The 23610-nt window shown below is 43.9% G+C and overlaps 2 protein-coding genes across 2 annotated transcripts; both read right to left on the bottom strand.

The window, feature by feature from the left end:
• Window positions 1-22: 22 nt before the first annotated feature.
• ttc4 (tetratricopeptide repeat domain 4) lies at window positions 23-16015 on the bottom strand. The gene is made up of 10 exons (XM_080532257.1): window positions 15842-16015; window positions 4727-4844; window positions 4288-4449; window positions 3886-3963; window positions 3289-3413; window positions 2378-2464; window positions 2023-2255; window positions 1695-1779; window positions 1258-1340; window positions 23-1146 (listed from the first exon to the last, which is right to left on the bottom strand). Exons 1-10 carry the CDS (start codon window positions 15944-15946, stop codon window positions 1047-1049), a joined length of 1176 nt encoding a protein of 391 aa, XP_080388383.1. The 5' UTR covers window positions 15947-16015; the 3' UTR covers window positions 23-1046.
• Window positions 16016-16581: 566 nt separating this feature from the next.
• Window positions 16582-19259, bottom strand: pars2 (prolyl-tRNA synthetase 2, mitochondrial). Its single transcript, XM_080550356.1, has 3 exons — window positions 19148-19259; window positions 18118-18748; window positions 16582-17978 (listed from the first exon to the last, which is right to left on the bottom strand). The coding sequence occupies exons 2-3, from the start codon at window positions 18712-18714 to the stop codon at window positions 17097-17099; spliced, it is 1479 nt and encodes a 492-aa protein (XP_080406482.1). The 5' UTR covers window positions 18715-18748; window positions 19148-19259; the 3' UTR covers window positions 16582-17096.
• Window positions 19260-23610: the final 4351 nt, after the last annotated feature.

The following is a 23610-nucleotide window of genomic DNA, read 5'->3' as shown; positions in this document are numbered from 1 at the left end:
GTAATGTTGACATGATCAAAATAGTGTACCACAGGTTCCCCTGACAGGTACTCAGGTTTACATCATTCATAGATACAGTATGCACGGTTTATCAACAAAGCTATACTGTCAATCACAGAACCTGGAACAATCCTTAGGCTCTCCTATCTAAAGCCTTTTTTATTTATTTTTACAGCAGTGCCAATACATGCCAAGGCTTACGAGCGGCCAGCTAGTGCTGAAAGCCTGGTGCTTCGAGTGAACAAGCGTGTTTGAATTCCCAGTTCAGGCCCACAGTATAGTTTGTTTACATTGTGCGGTTCGTAAGGTGGCAAACTCAGAGACACTACAGCAAAACATTTCAAATCGTGTTTCTAAACAGGTTCTAGTATCTAAGCAGTTTATGACAATTTTATTTGTACTAAACTGTACTCAGCAGCACTATTCAAATCAATTCGATTGCGTACAGTAGTTACAGCGAGCTAACTTGGATTACGCTTTCCACCCACCAAATAGCCAACTGAGGCACTTGGTTGATAAGAATATCCCGTCCTCATTCTAAACCGTGCCCCTATCCCCGTTTGGCCTCAGAGGCGGTAGAGGTAGGCTAAAAGCCTGTATTTTAAAGGAGAACTATTATGCTCTTTTTCCACACGTTAATGTGGGTCTCTGGGGCCCCCAAAACATGCCATTGACGGTTTTTTTTCTGAAAATACCACTCAGAATTTAATCTAAAGGCGTTCCAGCATGCCTCTAAACGCCTCTGTTTTAGTCCTTTTCTGGACAGCTGTTTCACGGATCAGCAAATCATCGGTGGTTCACCGTGTGGCAGCGCGGTGAAAAAACACGCGGTTCCGGATATGGGAACTTTAAGCACCGAACAGACCCGGAGTAGGCACTGTTGAAGCCCGGGAGTAACTGTCGAAAAACAATTGGCCATGGCACACACTGGCACGCAGAAAAGGAGAGGAGATGTGAACGCATGCAGGTCAAGGACTGTGTGGAGGAGGTGGAGGAGAGTTCATGAGCTTGACAAGTCTGAGACTGACTGCTGAGGAGAGTGCCATTTACAGTCCATACGTTTTCTTATCTGATAAGAACCGCTTGCAGAAGGGCGACCCCTTCACCAAGACAATGAAGCTAGGAGATCCTGCCTTCACAGAATACCTGTCAAAAGAGGAGGACAGATGCGTCATGATTCCGGCAACTATGTTTAGAATTGCAAGCAGAAAATTAGACATTAAATCATTATGGTATCGGATGTAAACATCTAGGTACCTTTTATGCTGAAGGACATTCAGGAGCGGCATCTCTGGATTGACCTCATGTAAGGACTCTTTCACAGGGTCTTCAAAGAACAGCTGAGAAGGAGAGGAGACAGCCACTTATAGTTGAACACAACCCAAAATATTTCTCAAAATGTCCCAAAAGCATCACATGTGAACCGTATTATTCATATGGATGCAGTTATCACAATACCTATTCAACCACAAGATGGCAGTAACATGCCGCCACAACAGTGAGATCCAGAGGCTTACAATTATGTTGTATAGCATGTCCTTTGCACAGGAGGCTGGTGGAGGTAGACATTGAAGGACGGGCTTGTTGTAATGCATGGAACTGAATGAGGAAGCCTGTCCTCTGATTTCTACCTCCACTGGTCCTTTGATAGAGAAACAATAAATGTACCCTGACGTATATCAAATTATAGTAACCTGTAGGTTTTGGGGAAGATACTTCCTGTCTGTGTCCCAGGGTGGGAGTTCCTCTCCAAACATGACAGCCAGGTGATCTACGAGGCTGATAAAAGTAGGAGTCACTTTCACATTTTGGTCATTAGTTTGGTCACAGTGCCTGTCTACTTTAGTCTTTAGCCTAAAAGAGTATTGGAGTAGTTTATGAGACTATGAGATTAAATTGACTAAATTGCCAATAATATATTACGTGCACTTGTTAAAAACATGAATATATAATATAATATAATAATAATAATAATAATAATAATAATCCTTTCTTAACACTATTTGGGAGACAGAAACACACCTGGAGGACTCGCAGAAGGCTGAGATGAAGTCCGTCTGTTGATGCTCAGGGTACAGCAGGAGGACAGGCCAGTGCATGGAGCCCTGTTCATCCAGGAACACCTTCGCCCCTGTGGCCTCCTGGGAGGCCATCCCAGCCATGGCTCCAGACGCGCCCCCGTCCCCCCCATCGTCCTCATTGTCAGAGTCACGCTTGCGGGGCAGCTCGGGCTTCAGTAGCTTGATGCCACGTTTCTGTAAGACACACATGGGTTTGTCCGAAAATCGGCCTCGTCACACAGGAAATTCCCTTGCCCGGTTATACAAGAATAAGGCAAGTCATGGTGGTCTTTTCCCAATTTAGACATCACACTCACCTGTATGGCAGCTAGCAGGGCCTCTTTATCAGCTCTGTCCTTCTTTTCTTTGGTATTCTTCTTCCTGGCATCTCTCTCTATTGTTCTCTAAACCACCAACAAAAGAAGAATGTCTACATAGTTACCCCAAACCATGGACATCAACTCCAACTCCAACTCCAAGCCACTCAATGTGGCTTTGCAGCGGTAACGAATGATGGGAGGCAATGGAACATGAAGGATATTTAAGAGGAGAAGCAAAAAAAGCTGGAGTGCTCCTCTGGGTAGAAACGTTCAGCAATGGTACATTTGTGACAGGGTCTGATGAAAAAGTCCCCAACTAGGGCAAGCTCATTTTTTTACAGTTTTTATTACAGATTATGAAAGTGCAGATTGTAAGCTTTCAAATGATGTGTCATACTATGAAAATAGTTGACGATTTGGAATTATTATTTGAATGTTGATGCACCTCAAACCAAATATTGGAGAAAACGTTGGTAGCTAGCTAGCAGCTAAGGAGGAACATTCTAGTGATCCTAAAAATGTTGTTTGCTATACTGAGTGGGCTCTTCAACACTTAAACTTTCGTAATATAAAAAAAAGAAAAAAAAAGAAAAAGAAAGAAGAAAACACAAGCTTTTTAGTCAATTGTGAGACTTGAGAATTGCCGACATGCAGACCATTTCACCAGATCATGTTACATTTGATATTAATTCCATTCCATGCATTGCAATGAGTTCGTCCTCTGATTACTACGTCGACCAACATCCCCTGTAGTGTATACAGTGAGCTCTTTGACTAATGACTAGGGTAGATAACTGACTTGTGGGGGGGGGAAAAGAGGGAAAACAGCCACCACTTGAGTAATCGCAAAAGGTAGAAAAGTGCATATGAGGCTTTACTTGTCTCGATCAAGATATTTTCAGTCATACCTTCTGTTTGTCTGCTGCAGCTCGCAGCTCCAGTAGCTTCTTCTCGGTGGGCTGCAATCTGAGTCCCTCGTCACACCACTGGAGGGCGTCTGCATAGCTGCGCAGCTGCATGCAACACTGGGCACCTGCACACAGTCAAACAGGAGTCAGCTTCTGTAGGTTTCGTAGCTATAGTAGTGTAGCGGACAATACTAAGCAGCATGATGTACACAATTCACCTGTGTGTTCGGTTATGGGGAATTGTGTGTGGGCACTTTAACGCCGGCCACTGGGGTGTGACGTATGGGGGTTATAGGTAGCATTTAAGGAAGTGTTGTATGTTGCTATGGGCGCGATGTCAACAGTTACATAAGTCTCCGTTTCGTTTGTACGCTCCAACTCCTACCACTACTTCATCTCTTTTGAAAATCCATGCCATCTACCCTTGTAAACCAGAAAGGTTCTTCATCCAACACATTTTCATTCACGCACAGAAGATTGACCTGTAAACATTGATTTTTAAGTCTTAATCTCTCAACCTCAATCATGCTGTGATCTGAGTCAAATATTTCAACGATCTATTGATGAACATTTGTTTTTCTCCATTTGTGAACATACCTCTGATTATTGCTTTGAGGTGGTCAGGTTTAACCTTCTTGGCAGCGGCAGCGTCATTCAGTGCAGAACGCATGTTACCTGCAGGGCAAGAGGAGAGGCTGACTTCCAGAACATTCCTCACAGACCTTGGAAAGATCCACCGACAAAGGTGAAACCAGGACAGTGATCCTCACTCCTGGTCCTGGAGAGCTGCAGAGCTTTTGTTCCAGCTCAGTAGGGACACACCTGATTCAGTTAATCAAGGTTTTGAAGATGGGTTGATGAATACAAATCAGGTGTGATGATGGCACTAGGCTGGAACAGAAACCTGGACCCACTGCAGCCCTCCGGGATCAGGATTGAGTATCACTGAACCTGACCTATGATGTCATCATGAGGTCTACAGATGAACAGAGCCCTTACCCAGGTGGAAGTGTGCTGCTGCCCGGTTTGTGTGCAGAACGGCGTTGGTGTTCGAATCATTGCAGTTTAACTTCAAACCCGCCGTGTAGGAAATGATAGACTTCTTGTAGTTCTTCTCCTTGAAGTAATCATTCCCCTCGTCTTTAAAGCTCTGCGCCCGCTCTGGGAGGAGAACAAAGACATTTGAATGAATTCAGAGGTTGAGAAAAGCACTTGGCTGAGGGACAATGTTGTCAATGTCATACTAAAGAACCTGGAAACTGTAAAAAGAAGGGGACATGCCCGACCAGCAAACCGATGTTGAATTTCTGAATTGGTTAACATTGGTTACAGTTAAGGTTTTGGTTCACGGTCTGATTTAGGATTTGACCTTGTTGGGCTTTCAATAGGATGCTGTGGTCAGGAAGGTGGCCTATAGTCTCAACCATCTCCAACATACCCTCTGCAGGTCTCTCATCATCGTGGATAATTGACTGCAATGCAGCCAGCTCCGGGTGGTTCATGGGGTCGATCACATCAGGGGCTTGTTTCATGAACATGGGCACCTTATCGAACTCCTGTATTGACAGTGGGAATGACAGCAGTGAATGGACAGGGACAGAACAAGTTTAGCCACTCAAACCCAAGACAAGAGGACAGTTTGATGGCCATAACATAATTCTGGTAGCAAGCTAGATAGCTAATACAGCTAGCTAATTATTAGACTCGCTAAAGTCGTCAGTTTCTTATACTGTAATATACTGGTATATGCCACCTTTCCACAATCTTACAGTGATGTCTAGGCAGGGCGAATAGCTACCCTGATCTCAGGGCTAGGGCAGTACACGTGTTGGGAATTTGTATTAAAATCACTAGAAGTGATAAATCATGTACTATGTGCTCATTTAAATAATATGTGAATGCGGTCAGTTGAGAACAATAGGAAGGTCACGCAAAGCCAAAAGAGAGGTTCTGTTTTTGAGCGACAAGAAGACAAGCTCCTGACTAAAAGAACGTTTTATGATTCAAACTGCCTATAAATTACTTATTTTTACCTATGTGCTAACAACCATTGTATACCTGCTGTTATGATATTCTATTTTTCTGTACTGATTTTATACTTTCATAACTAATGATTAATGATAAGTCTATTTCTTCTATACTATACTTTAACTTGTAAATCGAATCCTAACTCATATTACTGTGCAACTTCAAATGTTTTCACAAGCTACTGATAAGAACTCAACTCACAGCTCTGCTCACAAAGTATGATATCACCATGGGAACGAGACGCTAGCAGGACACTCAGGCTGATAACATACATACACTCTCGCACCCACATACCAGAAGAATTGAAGGCCAACGCTAACGAGAAGACCTTCTGCAGCTGCAACGGATTTGTGCTGACACTTGGAAAACTACCAGATAGAGGGGGGGGCATCACCCAGCCCAAAATGTTTGATGAAATTGTATAAAGACTATGTACCAGGGCTAAACGGGAGTCTGGTCTGGTGGAACTCTTGCAGTTAACTTGTTGACGGCTAGCTGAGACGGGCCTGCAGAGGTGAAACTAGATGAGACCACTTTTCCATGGAAATGATATTGCTTGCTGATGTGCTTGAATAAATATTATCTTAATGAACAGTTCAGTAGTGGTGCCTAATATTTGATTGGATCATATCATCTTAAGAAGTGATATCAAGGACGTCTCGTTGAGATTAAACGAACTCGCTTGTAAAGTGACGACTCAATTAAATCGATACTGGAGAAGTTGATCGCCTTACAAAATTGGTGACCCCGACGTGATCTTCAACGGGATGCAAGGAGGAGTGGGCGAGGCTGGGTTCGGACTAAGCACTTCCACGGTACCAACACAAAAAAGGTGAGCAGAGCCATTTAATGAAATCTGCTTAGGTAGACAATAGTATTCTAGGTGGAAGTGCTGGGCCATGAATCGTGTGTCAAACCCATTCTGATCTGTGTCTGTGAAGAATCCGTCAAAAGTAAGGATAATCATTAATTAAATTGACATTCTATACATTATTGAACACCACTGTCTGATATTTAAGCACATCTTGTATTAACGTGTAATAAGACCCGCCGAGGTCTAAAGAAGGGACAGTAGCTAAGTCCTGGAAATAAAGAGGGGTAACAGTCCCCAGGATAGACCCGCCGAGGTCTAAGGTAAGGAAAGACACGACAGTCCTGGATATTAAGAGGTAACCAGCCCCCAGTTTAGACCCGACGAGGTCTAATGAAAGGACGGTGTCCCGAAGGTTGAAATACCTTGCAAACCAAGTGAGAAGTGAGGTCATTGCGAGTAGGGTAGCGTCTACGGCAGGACTGCAGTCCGGTAGAGGTCCTAGTATTAGCGTGCCTCCTCTCACAGCGGGCGCTAAAACAATTGTGACGTTAGGATTATAAGGTTCTATCATCGTTTTGGTCAAAATTGAGTTTTTTGCATAATCTGATCCATTAAGTGGTTTATTAATGTGTGGTGTTATTTTTAAAATGTTGGCATTTTGAGTGGGTAATTCGTGGAATGCGGGGGTTCCATCTCGCGGAACGTGATGGAGTGTGGAAGCGTTGACGCTCAATATCTCTGAACTACCCTAGGCGGAGATATAACCTTATAATTCTAAACTCATGCAAAGGTGTTACGTAATATTGTATGTGAATCATAGATGGAATTGTTATTTTTATTGTAATTATTACTATTAAAAGGGATAGTTGTATGTTATGCCTCGTTCAAGGTGTTTAAAGAAGTGTTGTGCTGCGGGTGTGACCCACCATTGAAGCGCAGACAGCAGAAAAAAAAAAAAAGAAAAAAAAAAAGGAAAAAAAGGCTCACTAGGAGTGTCTCTGACACACGGTGATTTTGTGTCTCGTCGTCTTTGCAATAGTGGTATATTTGGGGTGTTTGATTACATTGTGGTTTTGTTTAGTTGTTCAGTTTGTTTAGTATTGGTTGGCAATAATAATATTGATATAAGGGTGGCAGCATAGCCACACGATACAGTGAACCTTCAGTAGAATGACTATCTAGATGAGCAGATAATGCAGAACACATAAGACATAGTATATAGTATACATAGTATATATTATATAAGACATAATACATAGAGGACCGACAAGATAGATACACACAGATATAATATAAGACCTTAATTAATTCAGAAGAAAGAAAAACCGACGAGACCGAGGAGAAACAGGCCGTGCAGCGTGAGAGGTTGTTGAAAATGCAGGTGACCGTAGTTGTGGCTACGACAAGGAAGAAGGAATGTAAAGAATGCAAGATATTGGTCCAGCTTGGAGAGGTGCCGCAGGCCTCTGCAGCACCACAGCCCCCGGCTCAGTACCAATCCTTCCCCGAATATCAACAGAGAGGCGGAGGGAGAGGACGTTGGCGAGGAGGCCGCAGGAGAGGCCGTGGAGGACCAAGAACACCAGGAGCAGGTGCCTGCCACACATGTGGAGGAACAGGACACTGGAAGAAGGAATGCCCTAACCAAGGTGGCCAACAGCAGTCATGGGGACCAACGCAGCAGCAGCAATGGCAGCCCCAGCAGTTTCGACCCCCCACACAGCAACAGTGGGGGGGCCCAATGCCAGGCCAACCGGCCCCAACCATAATGGCCCCCATGATGAATCAACCACAAGGAGGGGCTCCTTATGGTCAAAGCCTATAGGGATGCCCGGGAGGCGAAAGAGGAACCTACCACTTCCACCCGAACGAAGAACCAATGATTGTAATACTGATGGGAGGAGAGAAAAAACAGTTCATGGATACTGGAGCAGCAGCGTCCACCATGACAAACCACAAGGGTAGAGTTCCTCCTCTGTCGGAAAATCTGGCCATGACGACAGTAGGCTACTCCGGACAGGCACAGACACAGAAATAAACAATCCCCCTAGAAACAGAAATAGGCCACCAGAAATTGTCAAACAACTACCTGTTCGCTCCCCAATGCCTCGTAAACGTAATGGGGAGGGACCTGCTATGTAAATTGAACGCGGAGGTAACTTGTGGACCAGACGGATTAACAGTAACACTTCCCGGCGGCAGGAAAGTCACCGGAGAAACCCCATGCAGAATACTAATAATGAGAGATATGTATTGACTTCACGGACATGGGAGTGATTGATAGATTGTCAAGGTGGCCTGAAGCATATCCGTGTAAACGGGAGGATGCCGCATCTGTAATAAAGTGCCTCTTAAAGGAATTCATACCACGGTTTAGTTTCCCTACAATAATACGCTTTGATAATGGGTCACATATAAAATAAAATAAAAGTCCATATGGCTGCAATTGAGACAGCAATGGGGATTAAGCATCGATTTGGTTCAGTCTACCACCCCCAGTAGTCACAGGGTTAGGGTTAGGTTGAGAGGGATAACCAATCTATTAAAAGAAAGCTTGCCGACATGATACAGAGACAGAGGGAGGGGGCTTGAACCCCCTCTCCATGAAAATGAATATATGTCAAAACTCTAAACTAATCTCAATCGAGTTTTCTCTTCACAGGAACTGAATGCTGCGGAGAAAGCAGACAACGGCAAAACAGACTCCTATTTTAGACCCAGGCGACGTGGTGGACAAGACCGTGGGAGGTATATTGACCACCTCACACGCTGTCAGAGTCGAAGGTAAACCGGGTACAGGGTGGCCTCTCCTGTCACACTGTACCAAAGCAGACCCACCACATGTATAACATTTTCAAATTCCTGGCGACTCTGTCAGCATGCACTAAGCCTCAAATAATGTGGAAAGTAACACAACAAGTGGACTATTAATCCATGATATTAGCGATCACCTGCCTGTCTTTTCATTTTATGAATGTAATTATAGAAAGAAGAGGGAGTTAAAGGAAATTACATACAAGACAGTAGAACTGAGGAATCCATATCTGCTTTTAGAAATGAGTTATTAAAATGGAATTAGAAGAGTATTAGGGAGGGGATTGGGCACCCCGAACCTTAGTACTCAACAGGCGGCGGTGGAATTGCAAAGTTCCGAGGGCACGTTAAAGACTCTATATAGTGCTGGGGAGAGGACTGAAGGCCCCCGTGTCTGATGAAGTATGAATGAACATACTACCGTGGTACCGTCTAGTCGGCGCAGCTGTCGCATCTAGGTGTGTGGGCAGTGCGTGGTACGTGGGCGACAGCCCACACCTAGCGGGATGTGAAGGGAAGTCACACCCGTGAACAGGCAAGGCTGGTGTAAACGGTCAAAGTTTCTAGACCCATAGCGAAGTGGGCTAGGGATCAGACCGTCGGTTCCCAACTGGGCGGCCAATCACCGCTACAGGGTTGGTGTTTAGACACTGACTGGGGATCGCTATCGACTGGGTCACCGGCCGGTTGGGTCGCAAAAGCCTTAAGCCATAGGGAAATGGTGGCTGCGCTCAGCTCAATGTACAGTCAGGCCACTGTAAGCTGAAACCGAATGCGTTAGTAAGCGAGCAGTGCTTTCCGTGATCAGAGCTCTGAAAAGGAGACGTCTGGGAAGCGGAAGGGGTGGAGGTTGACTGACTCTGACTCAAGAAGGGGTTGGAGGGCAGTAAACCTCCATCGGAAAGGGTTCCAGCCTGAGACTGCACCCTGGGAAGAGGGGAGGTCTGAAGGAACAAAGTGATATGAAGAATCAGATGTGGACAAAGCGTATGGGTTATTCCTAGAAACATTTAAAGTTCTATATGACAAAAACTGCCCACTAAAACAATGTAGCAATAAGAATAAATATTCTGAAAATCTGTGGGTGTCCAGGGGCATTCAAAATGCATACAAGAAAAGGTATACTCTATAAAGTGTATGTATAAAGCATCAAACAAAGGAGGCAGGGGTTACATAGAAGAAATACAAAAAACTAACTAATTAGTATTATGAGCATATGTAAGAAAGATTATTATACCAGATTATTAGAGGAGAATAAAAAATAATGTTAAAGGAACAAAACAGATAAACACCTCTTCACCAATTACAGACCGGTATCCTTATTATAACAGTTAGGGTTAGGGCTAGAAAAACTATATGATGAAAGACTGGCCAATTTCATTGAAAAACATCAACTATTAATGGATAATCAGTATGGTTTTAGAACAGCTAGATCTACTGACATGGCATTAATGGAGCTAGTAGAAGCAAATAACAACTTGTACAGAGAGAAAGAAATATGCATTGGGCATATTCATTGACCTTAAAAAAGCATTCGACACAATAGATCATGAGATTCTACTTTAAAAAAAAAAGGGACAGGTATGGTGTCAGAGGGGTCGCACTTGAATGGCTTAAAAGCTATATTAGTAATAGACAGCAATTTGTTCAAATAGGCCAGAACAAATCAAGGTGCTTAAATATTACCTGTGGTGCCCACAGGGGTCGAATTGGTTGTCTTGGCAGATGACACAAATATGTTATGTTATGGGGAAGATCTGCAGCAGCTTTTAAAGGTGGCAAAGAAGGAATTGTACAAATTAAAATGCTGGGTTGAGACAAACAAGCTATCATTAAATCTGAATAAAACCAAATTCATGCTATTTGGAAATTGCAATATAAATACAGACCTCCATCTGGAAATTGAAAATGTCTAAATCAATAGAATATATGAAATCACGTTTTTGGGTGTCTTAAATAGACCACAAACTCTGCTGGAAACAAAGTGAAAATATCTGTGCTCAAAGATTGCGAGAAGCTTGGGAGCTCTGGGTAAAATTAAATACATCTTAAATCAGAAATCACTATACACTCTATATTGCACACTCATTGTACCCTATCTGTCATATTGTGTTGGAGTTTGGGGAAATACATATAAAACCAACCTAGAAAAGATATGCACATTGCAAAAAAGAGCTATAAGAATTGTACTTCATGCTGGGTATAGAGGTCATACCAATTATTAATAAAATAAAATAAAAGTCAAACTCTGAAATGTTGAGAATTGGTTAAATTCAGAGCTGCACGATTCATGTTTAAAGTAACACAAAATAAGGTCGCTGGCAACTTACTAAAATTGTTTTGTTCATGAGCAGAGATAGGGGTTGTAGTCTAGGAGGGAAATTGTGGAGAACAGCCTGTTGTCCGTGCAGCGCTCAGGGGCAGGTGCATCTCAGTTTGTGGGGTGTCCATTTTGAATGGCCTTGATGTAACAATGAAAACAAGTAATACTATTGAGTGGTTTGGAGGGATATAGGTTGGAGGAGCTTGAGAATGACGTGAACTGGTATTTTTGTGGATATTTGGTTCCTGGATAGCTATAGTGGATAGCCATATTATTATAGATATTGATAGATAATCTATTGCGTAATGATATGATATTGTGGGGAAGGGGCAGGACCATGGGTTTTGTTTCTTTCTGTCTTTTCTCGAACAGGGCCATTGCCGACTGTTGCTTCCATGTCAAGGAAGATATATTTTATTTCAATTTATAGCTTATTTTATTTGTATTTTATTTGTATTTCTATTTATTTTTTGGGGTTTGCTTTTGTTGTTTTTTGTTGTTGCAGATGTGTGTGTTTTTGTGGTTGAAATGTTCGAGATAAATGGAGAAGCAAATCAAATCAAATTAAAATGTTTGGTACAACTGGGTTATAGCCACAATTATTTAAACAATTTATTAATTAATTATTAAATTAACTGGGTTAACTACACAATATCCACCATTTATAAGGTAACATGTTTAGTCTGCTTGAAACAACCTAGAGAGAGTACGGTACACTGTTTCTCCCCCTACAAGCGAGGGGGAGAACATGCTGCCCCGGTATAAATAGAACTAAAGGCCCCATGATATATGAGGGACATCACCCTTTACACTTAGAAAAAGCCTACGACTGCCTTAACAGGACGGGAAAGGGGGGCGACGTGGGACGCCTTAATGCTACGCACTTCTGCAATATGTTCATGAATGCATGGTCAAAGACAGGGAAACATTTGTGAACAGGACTTTACTTGCGCATGTTGGCGGGGGGGGTTCAAGGATACCAAACAAGGGCTGGGTTTATGCCTCTGTTTTTATACTTGTTAATCATCTTATTTTTTGTGATTTTTTTTTTAGTCCTTTAGGTGTGCTGCACATTTTCATTTCCTTTTCGGCGGTGTTCCATGGGTAGGCTCCTTTCACTGTTATACATCTTTGTTTTGCATTTGTTTTAATCTTTGTTTTCATAAATATACATATTCCTCTGAGTTCGTAATTAATCTGTCTAACTTGGAACAGTCTCTGGATAAAGTCTGGGAGCATCTTATATATTTTTTTACTTTGTAGAATTACTTGTGCCATTTTGAAGTCCACCAATTCTTTAAATTTGAGATCATAGGAGTTTATGAATAATTTGTTAGTTGGGTCTTGATAGGCAGCTCTGTTTATTTACGGTAATAGCATTCTACTTACTATTTTACTCCCAATTTCATTGGTAAAAATGTTATCTATTAAAGGAGCACTGTTAATTGTTATTCTAGTCGGTTTTAAGATTGTAGGAAATACACATATACTGTACATTGTGTCCATGATGTCTGTAACATTTTTTTTTGTGTTCATTTGGGTTCAACAAATCTATATTTAAGTCCCCTCATACAAAGACCGTCTTTCTGTCATTTAGTTTATCATACATATCAACCATCATATCTTTGAATGTGTCAAGACAGGATCCTGGAGTTCTATATACAAAGTGTATTATTATGGTCTTAGAGTTCTCCTTATTTTATTTCTACAGTGACACAATCCATAATGTTTTCTATTGTTATTGACATATGTTTTACTATTTTACAGTCACAGTCATTATTTACATACAAGGCAACTCCTACTCCTTTCTTGTTTGTTCTGTTGGAGGTAAATAGTTCATAGTCCTCATGTTCCACATCGGCTTCTTTTTCTTTACTGAGCCATGTCTCCGATACAGCAATGATGCTGAACTTGGTGAACTGTCTCAAATAGTCCTTAGTTTTCTTAAAGTTTCTATAAAGACTTCTACTGTTGAAGTGTATTGTTGATAAAATACCATCCAATATTATATTACTTTTGAATTGTTCCTCTGTGTAATAGTCACAGTTGCAGACGGTTATTATTGTTGTAGAAGTGGTCGATGTTGTTCTCAATGTCATACATTTTGTGCTCTGTAAAGTCAAAAGTTTTCAAAGTTCAACTCTTCATAGTTTTTAGGTGCAGCTGGATTATAATCCACACAGTCCAGTGATCCCATTTCTCGAAACTCATCATCATTTATATCGTTTAGTGGAAATGAATAATCCTTGTCCATTCCCATTTTGTCAGTCATTGTCTGTTCAAGTATTTCCACTCTGATTTGAGTCAATTGTCTGTTCAGGTATTTCACAGTCATTATTTGTTCTCTCACCATAATCCCTTTGGAGGTTTCAGGAGATCCATTGGGCCTAATCATCACTTTACAGTTTCTTGTCTAAATGCCTTGCAATTTGTTTTGCTTCCTTAGAATGCGTGACTGCCAGGCAATTTCAGTAAACCTGTAGCAGACATGTTTGGAAAGGTGGGGGCTCACCCCATAGATATCTGCTTTTAGATTAGAGGCACCGCTGAAGGGACGCTCGAAAGCCGACACAGACGAAGAAAAAGGAAATTATGCTGCAGATGCAGCCGCTAAATCAGGAGGGGGGTGGCTGTGATGCAGGAGGTAGAGCCGCCATCTAATGATCGCAAGGTTGGCAGATCGGCGGTTCGAGCTCCGGCAGGCCACATGTCAGAGTGTCCTTGGGCAAGACACTGAACCCCGAATTGCTCCCAGGGCCGGCGCCTTGTATGGCAGCTTGCCACCATTGGTGTGTGAATGTGTGTGTTGGTGAATGAGAAGCCATTGAAGCGCTTTGGATAACGGCGGTATGTAAGCGCAGTCCATTGATATGTCCCCAGAGAACATCAGCTGGTCTCAATCCAGCTAGACAAACCTAAATGCTCTGTACAGACTATAGATGACATACAGGGGGCCGCCTCCCCCCAAGAAAGGTCAGTGTGGGTAACAAGGGGGGTGACGCAAAGCATGACGGAAGAATAGTGGCCCGTGCAGGTCTAATTAATGTTATTGGTGCTGAGGCACATTTGGTAGATGGTGATGAGGATGTTTAAAAGAGGTATATGCAAACGCTGGAGTTAACAATGTTATTGGAGAGTGGTTCGAATCTGTTTTTGGTAAATGGAAAAATCTGGCTATGTCTATGCTCTCTGCCCTCCTCATCTCTGCCACAGTGCTGATCCTGTTTGGCTGCTGCATTGTCCCTTGCATTAGAGGCCTGGCACAGCGACTGATTACTACGGCCCTAACCAAGGTTGATGCTGGAACACAGATGCACTTACAAATGCTTATTGCTGAGCAGCAGCAGTCACTGTTGGAGGGTGAGGAGATGGATCATGATACAGGAGTTGAAGATATGTTGTAATTATGGAGTTTTGTGAAGGAATGGTGTAAATAAAGGCATTTGCGGTCTACGACCCATCTCACCTTTCTGGCTACAAATTCTCTGTAATGGTCATAATTTTGTTTTAATGACCAAAGGGGGGATTTGTTGGGAATTTGTATTAAAATCACTAGAAGTGATAAATCATGTACTATGTGCTCATTTAAATAATATGTGAATGCGGTCAGTTGAGAACAATAGGAAGGTCACGCAAAGCCAAAAGAGAGGTTCTGTTTTTGAGCGACAAGAAGACAAGCTCCTGACTAAAAGAACGTTTTATGATTCAAACTGCCTATAAATTACTTATTTTTACCTATGTGCTAACAACCATTGTATACCTGCTGTTATGATATTCTATTTTTCTGTACTGATTTTATACTTTCATAACTAATGATTAATGATAAGTCTATTTCTTCTATACTATACTTTAACTTGTAAATCGAATCCTAACTCATATTACTGTGCAACTTCAAATGTTTTCACAAGCTACTGATAAGAACTCAACTCACAGCTCTGCTCACAAAGTATGATATCACCATGGGAACGAGACGCTAGCAGGACACTCAGGCTGATAACATACATACACTCTCGCACCCACATACCAGAAGAATTGAAGGCCAACGCTAACGAGAAGACCTTCTGCAGCTGCAACGGATTTGTGCTGACACTTGGAAAACTACCAGATAGAGGGGGGGGCATCACCCAGCCCAAAATGTTTGATGAAATTGTATAAAGACTATGTACCAGGGCTAAACGGGAGTCTGGTCTGGTGGAACTCTTGCAGTTAACTTGTTGACGGCTAGCTGAGACGGGCCTGCAGAGGTGAAACTAGATGAGACCACTTTTCCATGGAAATGATATTGCTTGCTGATGTGCTTGAATAAATATTATCTTAATGAACAGTTCAGTAGTGGTGCCTAATATTTGATTGGATCATATCATCTTAAGAAGTGATATCAAGGACGTCTCGTTGAGATTAAACGAACTCGCTTGTAAAGTGACGACTCAATTAAATCGATACTGGAGAAGTTGATCGCCTTACACACGCATAGATATTATGTATTGTATAATACGTAGCTAGCTATGTATTATCTGGATAATTTATATATTGTAATTACCTAACCTAGCTGGCTAGAGATAAACATGTCTTACCTTTTCCCAGTCGTTCTCGCTGAAAGCATTTTTATATTTTATTTCTTTGAATTTGTCCATTAACCCGTCCATTCCATCATCACTGTCATGACCCTGCTCTGCCATGTTCGCCAAGCTATCCTATCTAGCTACTGAGCCACACGTCTGCTTTGAAAGGCTGTTGAGACACGAAACGATAGGAGTTATTAAGTGATGCAGTCAGCTTCTCCAGATTGTGTCAACGCATCAGATCACTAAAGCAAACCCACGGGTTAGCTGTGTGTGTGATGCTGTGCAACCACAAAATACATCCGTCCCGGGAACAGGGCTATGATTCAAAGGTTCCGCAGCAGCCCCTGTAATAAACAGAGGTTGTTGCATCAGTGCATGACATAAATCAACGAGTTTGCTATTAAAAATGTGTTTATGTTCTTTAGTTTATGTCTGAACCTGACACTCTCTCCCTTTTGATGAGGATTAGAGCAGCATCCTATTCACAGTAGTGATAGTACAGCACAGAAGACGTTGAACACGGACAGTAGGGCTTTGTGAATCCATCATCATGATTCTACTAGCATCCTCCACCTACAATGAAATGCTCATTATTTCTTCTGTCCGTCTGGATTAAGCATTGATGCAAGGCAGCATATTACATTAAATTATGTTTATTGATTTTCATCACAGAAAAAACAGATTCAAACAGCCATATCTGTTTTTTCTCCAACAACATTTCATTATATTCATCTCTCCCACCACCTTCAGTACACGTCTCATTGGAATAATAAAGGCGTTTTCCCAGACACAGATTAAGCCTAGTCCTGGACTAAATTACACTTTTAATGGAAAATCCAAGATGCTTTTTAGTCTAGGATTAGTCTTAATCTGTGTCTGGGGAACAGGGCCATAGAGTTAATCTGAACCCAGTTCAGTTTAGATCAGACTTCTATTGGACTGTGAGTTGGTATAGGGCTGATTATCAGTAACTTTACTTGTGAAGCCATACAGTAATAAACAGTGATTCCACATAGCCTAATCCACCCATCCACTATTCCACCCTTCCTTCAATGGACATTTCAGAAGACCTAGGGGCTTTACACAATACAGGGCCGACCTGAACTGTACTGTGCTGGCTCAGATATTTTCCATTCGCATTGTCTTTTCTAGCACTGGTACAGCAACTATGGTGGATGTGTAACCCGGCCAGCCTAGTACAGTTCAACTCTGTAGGGTAAATTAGGGTCAATAGTTTTCCGTTTTGTCCAGTTCCGTCAACCAATCAGACCGTCTCTACTCTCCTGAGTAGGTCTACCAGCCCATCTCTGCTGAGGAACATTGTCTCACCCGTCTGCTGACAGATCACCTCAAACTTGGGCGTCTCCTCTGCAGCTCCCTTCCCCACGACCACAACATACGGGTATCCAAGCCGACTGGCGTCCTTCAGTCTCTTACCGATGGTCATCTGGGTACGGTCATCCAGAACCACCTCACCCCTCAGGTTGGGCAGGGCCTCCCCCAGAAATTGGGCCATCTCCTCGGCTAGACCAGCCACCTCGTCCGCCTTACTGCCCTTCTTCGGGGGTAGAACACACACCTGGTAAGGGGCGAGCATCCCGGGCCAGCGGATACCCTCCTCCGTCGACATCACCTCGATGGCTGCGGCCAGAATGCGCGTCACCCCTAGGCCGAAGCAGCCCATCTCTGTGACAGCCGGCTTGTTTTGGGGATTATTGAAGGTGGCGTTGAATACGTGCGAGTACTTGGTGCCCAGGTAGAAGGTGTGGCCCACCTCGATCCCCTTGGACTCCGCCAGCGTGCCCGCCTGGCACTGTGGGCAGTCAGTCCTGCCCGACGGCACGGTTTCCACGTTGGCAGAAAAGGAGCAGCTCTCGCAGACCAATAGCCTGTCCTCTCCGATGTCCGCGGGGAGCTGGAACTCGTGGGACAGTTTACCTCCGATGTTCCCGGTGTCGGCCTGGACCTTGACGCAGCGCAAGCCCAGGCGGGAGAAGAGCCTGGCGTACGCCCGGCACACGGACTCGTACGTGTGGTAGGCGGCCTCCTCGCTCACGTCGAACGAGTACATGTCCTTCATGTAGAACTCACGCCCTCGTAGCAGCCCGAACCGAGGCTTCAGCTCGTCGCGGAATTTACGGGTGATCTGCGAAAGAAATAAAATGATGATTTTATTTTAGGACGCCGACATCACAACAATAAGTGCAGCCCCTACTCTGAATAGACTCATCAGCTCAAAACAGGGTGATAACAGGACAGGACGGGTGCCATACTAAGTAGCCTACCTGGTAGAGCAGGAGAGGGAGCTGTCTGTAGGACAGGGTGCCCTGGGAGGCCAGCAGCTCCGTCACAGCCTCCTCATGGGTGGGGCCGAGGCAGTACTCCATCCCGTGGCGGTCCTTCAGACGGAGTAGCTCTTTCCCCATCAGGTTCCAGCGCTCGCTGCGTTTCCACAGCTCGGCGGAGCACAGGCTGGGCATGTCCAGCTTCTGTCCGCCAACGCCCTGCATCTCCTGGTCGATGAGCCTCACCAGCTTCTCCATGGAGCGCACGGTGGCCGGGAGGTAGTAGTAGCAGCCGGGGTTGGAGGGGTAGATGAGACCCGCCTGCTGCATAAGTCTCTGGCTCTTGCAGGTCAATTCCCCACTCTGAGCCCGGCCCTCCTGGCCCATATCACGTAGGTTAGAGGGCTGGAAGAGACGGGACACCAGGGGCATGGGTGTGGCCGGTCTGGAGTACATGGGGGTGGTGGTGGTGGTGGAGTCGGGGTTAGGATTTGAGGCATGTCCAGTACAGCTTGAATGACTTTTACAAGGAATGGTCATGGCTCTGGGCAAACATGGCAGGACTCTCTGCCTAAACTGATGCATTAGGACCTCCATAGACCAGATTCAGGTGAATCAATCTCCTAAAAATCTGTGAAAGATGCGAGTTAAGATTAGCATGACAGTATCAAGTATAACGGCTCCTACAATGTAAAGTCATATACGTTTGGAAACAGATATTGCAGTTATATCTCTATGTTTGGTATAAAGCTCAAGTCTGGAATCATAACCTCAAGGTCAGTAGCAGCTACTGTAGCTATAGTTAGAATAGGTTTGGCATGCATTAAACTCCAAAAAGCCAACTTTAGTGTCCTGTTCCTGCTGAAATCATAACCATTCAACCAGCATGTTATCACATGCATGAATTTTTTTTTTAAACTCCAAGTGTTGGTCAATCCTCTGGTAGCTAGCCAGCTAAAAGACTGACAGCTGACATATCAGGTTATATATCAGTACCATATCGCGAACAAACTGATGGAGAATAACTCACCTATATGTTGCTAACTGACTGAAGGTAAATAATCAATTATAATTAATCTAAGTTGACGATTTAAGTTTATACGGCCACATTGTAAACATGTTGTTAGCTAAATAACACTGCCTTGCTTCCTCTCTCTCTCTGTGTGCTGCTGGGTGGGCGGGATAGCCTTCAACGTTATACCGCCACCTACGGGACTGGAGTAACTTCTTCTTCTTCTTCCCAGTTTGAATGGCGGTTTGCGACCAACTTAAGGCGCATTACCGCCACCTACCGGACTGTGTATGGACGGTATATTTGACAGGGGGAAAAAAAATGAAAGAAATAAACAAAATGACTGGAGTAACACACAACTGTGGATACTATTTCGTTCTCGACCGATCAGGATTTGAGGGGAGGAGTATGTTGCTATAGTAACCTCAAACTGAAAAATTATCAACTGCAAGCAGTGAGGAGAGGACACCTGTCATAGACAGCAGGTGGGTCAGGGTCCTCAGAGAGAGAGAGAGAGAGAGAGAGAGAGAGAGAGAGAGAGAGAGAGAGAGAGAGAGAGAGAGAGAGAGAGAGAGAGAGAGAGAGAGAGAGAGAGAGAGAGAGAGAGAGACAGAGAGACAGAGAGAGACAGAGAGAGTGAGAGGAGGAAGGGAGGGAGGGAGGGAGAGACAGGAGAGTGAGAATGAATGAATGAATGAATGAATGAATGGTCTTTATTGTCATTGATATAGTACAGGTACCAAACAACGAAATTTGGGAGGGGGGCTCCCCTGGTACTAGGAAAAAAAACAACTAAAAAACAAGAAGGGAAAGGAGCTGGTTTACATAAATAAAGGCTATGTACACTATCCACTATACTATACTATACAAATAAAACACTGTGCTGTACTCTATGCTATGCTATACCTATTCTAACATTTCCTATTCTCTGCAACCTTATGTACCCCAGGGTTGTCATATTGCACATAGTGTTATTGCACATTCATTTAAAGTGTCGCAGTTTGCAGGCTTGAAATGTGCACATTTGTGCCTCAGCACTACACCTGATTTCAATCCAGCAGCTGCCATCAATCCGTCCAGACTGTCCAGGGCCCAGAACCTAGGTCTTTGCTGTGTTCAGGGCCTGAATGGCCCTGGGGTAGAAGCTGAGCTTCAGTCTGTTTGTCCTTGCGAACATGGTCCTGAACCGCCTGTTCGAGGGCAGCCGAGCAAAGTGTTCGTACCCAGGGTGGGATGGGTCTCTCGTCTCTGGAGATCTTGGAGGCCTTCCTGAGGCAGCTTGTGTTGTACAGCTCTTCCAGAGAGGGGAGGGGGGCGCCCTATTATGGACAGTAGGTGGAGCTGTTTACTCACAGACAGACAGTCATTTTCACTGCGTAGCAAACATCCACCAACATTCCTGGAAACAGGATGCATGTACACTGAAAGGGAAAGGCCAAACGTGATGTAGTAAAGGAAACAACCGCAGACTTCCCAGCCAAAACAAACATTTAATAAGCCTTTGGCAGTATTACCCTTGTTTCCACAGCCTTTCTCCGATAGTAGCTGGTTAGACATGTAAAATCTAATTGAGTGATGCATATCTACCATATCTACCTTGTTGTTTGGGCTGTGCTTCCATGACTCCAACATCTATCTGGCAGGCACAGAGGAGGGTCACATCCACAAGTACTCCTGTTCCTACAACGGACAGTTCCTGGAGACATACAGAGCACACAAGGTAGGAGGGTTGTAAATGCCATACATTACATGCACACACATACATACATACGTACGTACATACATACATACATACATACATACATATACAGCCTCCCTGCTGTACAGTAGGAGAGTTACCCACTCCCCTGCTTAAATGAACAGAAATACACAGGGCCTTCATGGCAGGATGGGCCTTCAAGCGTACAAAACAAACAAAAAAAAGCTTTTGGATTCTACTTCCATAAAACCTTCTAAATGGAACCCAACAGGGTTCTATAAGGGGTTCTTCCTCAGGGACAGCCGAAGAACCCTTTTGGAAGCCTTTTTTCTAAGACTGTAATCCCCATGTTCTCTGACCCTAACCTCTTCTCTCCTCTTTCTTCTCTCTCCTCGTCCTCAGGGCCCTCTGTACCGCATGGTCTCCTTTCTGCCCCGACGTCTTCCTGATCGGCTCCTCTGATTGGATCCTCCAGATGTGGAGGCAGGACCTGTTCACTGCCTGAGCTGGGCTTCACCTCGACTTCCGAGAGCCGTCTTTGATGTCATGTGGTCCCCCAAGTGGGCCGCCATGTTCGGAGTCGTCAAAGAGGACAGGGTGGAGATCTGGGACCTGGGGGCCAGCATGTGAGGGAACTAGCTATCTCTCTCTTTCCATTTCTATCTCTCTCTCTCTTTCTCTTTCTGCCTCTCTCTCTCTCTGTCCCTCTCAGTGGGCACAACACAGACACAGGTAAAAACAGGTCATGTGTGTCTGTGGTAACAGGTGAAATTACCACAGCGCTGGAGCACTGTCTCGCCTGCACTCAGGCGGGTGGAGTAGCGCCACTGCTAATACTAAGACTTTTGCATCTCAAAAATATAGCCCTCTCTCTCTCTTACTTGTGCATATATTCATCACATGTTCAAAGAGACAGATGCCTATAAGCAGCCAGGCTAACACTCCTCACCTCACCTCATCCCACCCACCACCCCCAGCAGGGTCTGATAAGTCACGGGCTCCATGTCAGTTTGTACTTGTGTATGTTGTGGTGGTGTTACTTCAGGCAGGGAAGCTATGCAGAGCAGAGCCATCCAATTACGCTGATCTTAACGCAAGGATAATAGTTTATGTCATTTTGGAATCAATATCTTTAATCTATAATGTTTGTATTCAGGGTCTCTGATTTGCATAGGAATCAATTACAATAACTTGTTTCCACTTTGTCATTATGGGGTATTGCGTGTGGATTGATGCCAATTTTTTGGGATTTAATAAATCTTCAATTGAGTCTATAACACAACAAAATGTGGATATAGCCACTGTATATATCAGGCGAATACAGTGTTGTAGGGCTGTTCTTAGAAATGGATGATCCTAGTCAGGGATGGAGTGGATAAACCCTGAACATCATGGATTGAATGGGTGGGTAAAATTTACCTTTATTTAATGTAACAATTACCTTTATTTCTCCTCCATTACAGTACATCACTGATCATAGTACAATATGTACCCTAAGACCTATATCACTCTCCATAATCAGTGAGAATGTAGCCTTTAAAACATTTAAGACATTTAGCCTTTTTTTTTTAAAAATTTTTTTTAGGAGTGGGGCAGTCCCACTCATATCTTTCATTTTATTTGACAGAGATAGTGAAGACAGACAGGAAAGTAAGGAGAGAGGACATGGGCAGCAGGGCATGGGCCGGATTCGAACCCATGCCAACATGGGCATATGTGTGCACTGTAGACTGCGGTGCTAGACCACTGGACCACCCCAGGCCACAACATTTAGCCTTTTTGTAGTACAGTTGAAACCACTGTTTCTTTTGTGAGTGGGTGGGTCACTGCACTTATCTCCTGCTGAGCAAACAGAGCTGAGAGTCTCCTCTTCTCTCTCAGCTGGACACATTAGAGGACATCATCGGCTCCATCCTGGCCAGCCAGGATGTGAGACACCCAGACACACCCTGGCCAGCCAGCTGTGAGAGCCACCCAGATACAGCCAGGTGGAGGGGGACAGGCACACACACACATTTTAAATGCTTTATTTATGTCCACATACATGTACAATTCTAAAGGACATAAATACTAACAGTGCATTTTGATATCATGGAAACAATCTGTTACAGTAATGCTGAGCCAACAACCAGTTCTGCCACACACAGGATGTTATTCGCACCAGATGATACCAGTGGGTTGACAGATACAGTATCAATACAATAAGACAGACAGTATCCCGCTCATGGGTACAGGAAGCACCGCCTTCTCCATATTGAGCGGCTACCAATAACAGCGGACAAACACACACGCACAAACACACACGCACAAACGCACACGCACACGCACACGCACACACACACACACACACACACACACACACACACACACACACACACACACACACACACACACACACACACACACACACACGCCTGCCACATCCACTTGGCAGTTATCGTCTGTCGCTGTAATGTTTGGTCCCCTGAGATGCCGGCAGCAGATCTTAATTTTGGACCAACAATCATATTAGGGAAGAGAAACGTCTGTAGACCTACTTCATTTCCAATTGTTTTTGTTTTATATTACATGTTCCTGCTTGGATTCAGGGAACTGAGTGTGTGATACGATCTCCTCTGTGTATGGTACCTTTATGAGAGCCAGGTTGTGCGTACTGACTGTCTCCCCAAGTTTAAGAAACCTTAAATGAATCTAGTGGAGGCTGCCTCCACCAGCCTCCCATGAATTAATCTGAAAACCCCTTTCCCACATACAAGCCTTCTCAGTATATTCCATGGAATTT

Source organism: Nansenia antarctica (assembly GCF_963989245.1).
Source record: "Nansenia antarctica genome assembly, chromosome: 1".
Lineage (NCBI taxonomy): Eukaryota > Metazoa > Chordata > Actinopteri > Argentiniformes > Microstomatidae > Nansenia > Nansenia antarctica.
This window is presented reverse-complemented; position numbering and strand designations above follow the sequence as displayed.